Source organism: Antrostomus carolinensis, unplaced genomic scaffold, assembly GCF_000700745.2.
Source record: "Antrostomus carolinensis isolate BGI_N321 unplaced genomic scaffold, ASM70074v2 scaffold51476, whole genome shotgun sequence".
Lineage (NCBI taxonomy): Eukaryota > Metazoa > Chordata > Aves > Caprimulgiformes > Caprimulgidae > Antrostomus > Antrostomus carolinensis.
Window position 1 is genome coordinate 19,037 of NW_010324966.1, and position 1,480 is coordinate 20,516.

General features: G+C 45.0%; 1 protein-coding gene across 1 annotated transcript in view; it reads right to left on the reverse strand.

The window, feature by feature from the left end:
* The window catches only part of DR1 (down-regulator of transcription 1), a 9,282-nt gene extending 7,803 nt beyond the window's left edge, over positions 1–1,479 (reverse strand). The window contains 1 exon segment of the mRNA XM_010171062.1: positions 1,260–1,479. Within this exon segment, the coding sequence (XP_010169364.1) occupies positions 1,260–1,479 (220 nt within the window).
* Position 1,480: the final 1 nt, after the last annotated feature.

The window sequence follows — 1,480 nt, forward strand, 5'->3', positions numbered from 1 at the left end:
CTTTAACAGTGCAGCAGAGGAAGGGTGTCCTGTTTACAGGAACAGTCAGATCAGCAAACTCACCTGACAGAAAACCGTGCTCCCTCAGGATTCTCAAAAGGCATCAGGGTCAGTTGGATCAGCACTTGCTAGATCCAGCTCTAGGGGGGGGTACAAAAAGATTCCTCTTGGCAGCAGCCTGTGTTTAAACCAGACCAGGTGTGATGCGATGGCCATTAGCCTCAATTTACTTCTAAATGAATTGGTTTAAGTATTTAAAAGGAACAAGATATCTGGATGACCAAAACATATTTCAATTACTCAATTTGTTAGCATCATTGTCATGGAGCTACATTAAGAGGCAGTCAAGACAGCAAGTATCTAGAATGCATGAAGGTGGATGAAAATGCTGAAATGCTACGCCTATGTACACATAACCACTGTTTCCAAAATTAATGATATGAACCCTCATACTTCACAGACAGAACATCTGACAACTCACCAGCATCTGGAAGAAGCTAATAACACATACACCTCCCTAAAGATAAGAACAGCAGAAAATCCAAGAACAACAACTGTTTCTGGAGCATTATAAAAATCAATACATCTCCAAAGTTTTCCTTAGCAATATTTGACTAAAAGGTATACATCTGATTTGAAAACAGTTCCTCCTAACTCTAAACTCTGGTAACATAAAGACATAGAACCCAGTGAAACACTTGGTTTGGGACCGGCTCCTGAGGATATGCAAACGCATGCATACATATATACATACATGCACTACACGCACACACACGAGTGTGTTTTGGGTTTAATTTGTTTTCCAAAAACCCAGACTAACCCTAGGGCAACAACAGGTGAAATATTTTCTAAGGACCACTGCTACTGGACAAAAAAAAAATTATATATTTTCATACATTAATTCCTTATTGTCCTCAGCCTTAAAGATAATGTCTATTCCTATGTTAAGAACTGAACTCAAACCTTTTGGTGGTCATTGAAGAAACTACCCACGTATTAAAAGCATCGTACCCACCCCAAAGTATTCTTCCACATCTGCTGAACAGTTGTTCTGACCACACAAAGGCAGCCTTCCCCTGCAACTCGTCTGACAAGCCAGACGACACACACTTTTCCTCCAGACCCTCACGACACCGCTGCCGTTCATCTTTCAAGCGGCTGCAACAGACCACACGCGAAAAAGCCTCAAGGGGACCCCAAAGCCCGAACGGCCCGTGGGGCAGCGGGCAGGCGCGCACCTGAAGCCCCCTGAAGCTCACCTTGTATGACGTGCTCCGGGGAGATGGTTTTCTTCTCCGACTTGTTGCAGATCTCGTTGGCCTCGGAGGAGATGAGGTGGATGAATTCAGTGCAGCAGTTTACCACCAGCTCCCGGGCATCATTTGCCACGCGGACGTTGGGCAGCGTTTCTTTGATCATCTTGTTGATGGCAGCCCTGGGGATGGTGAGGTCGTCGTCGTTACCCGACGACGAGGCCATC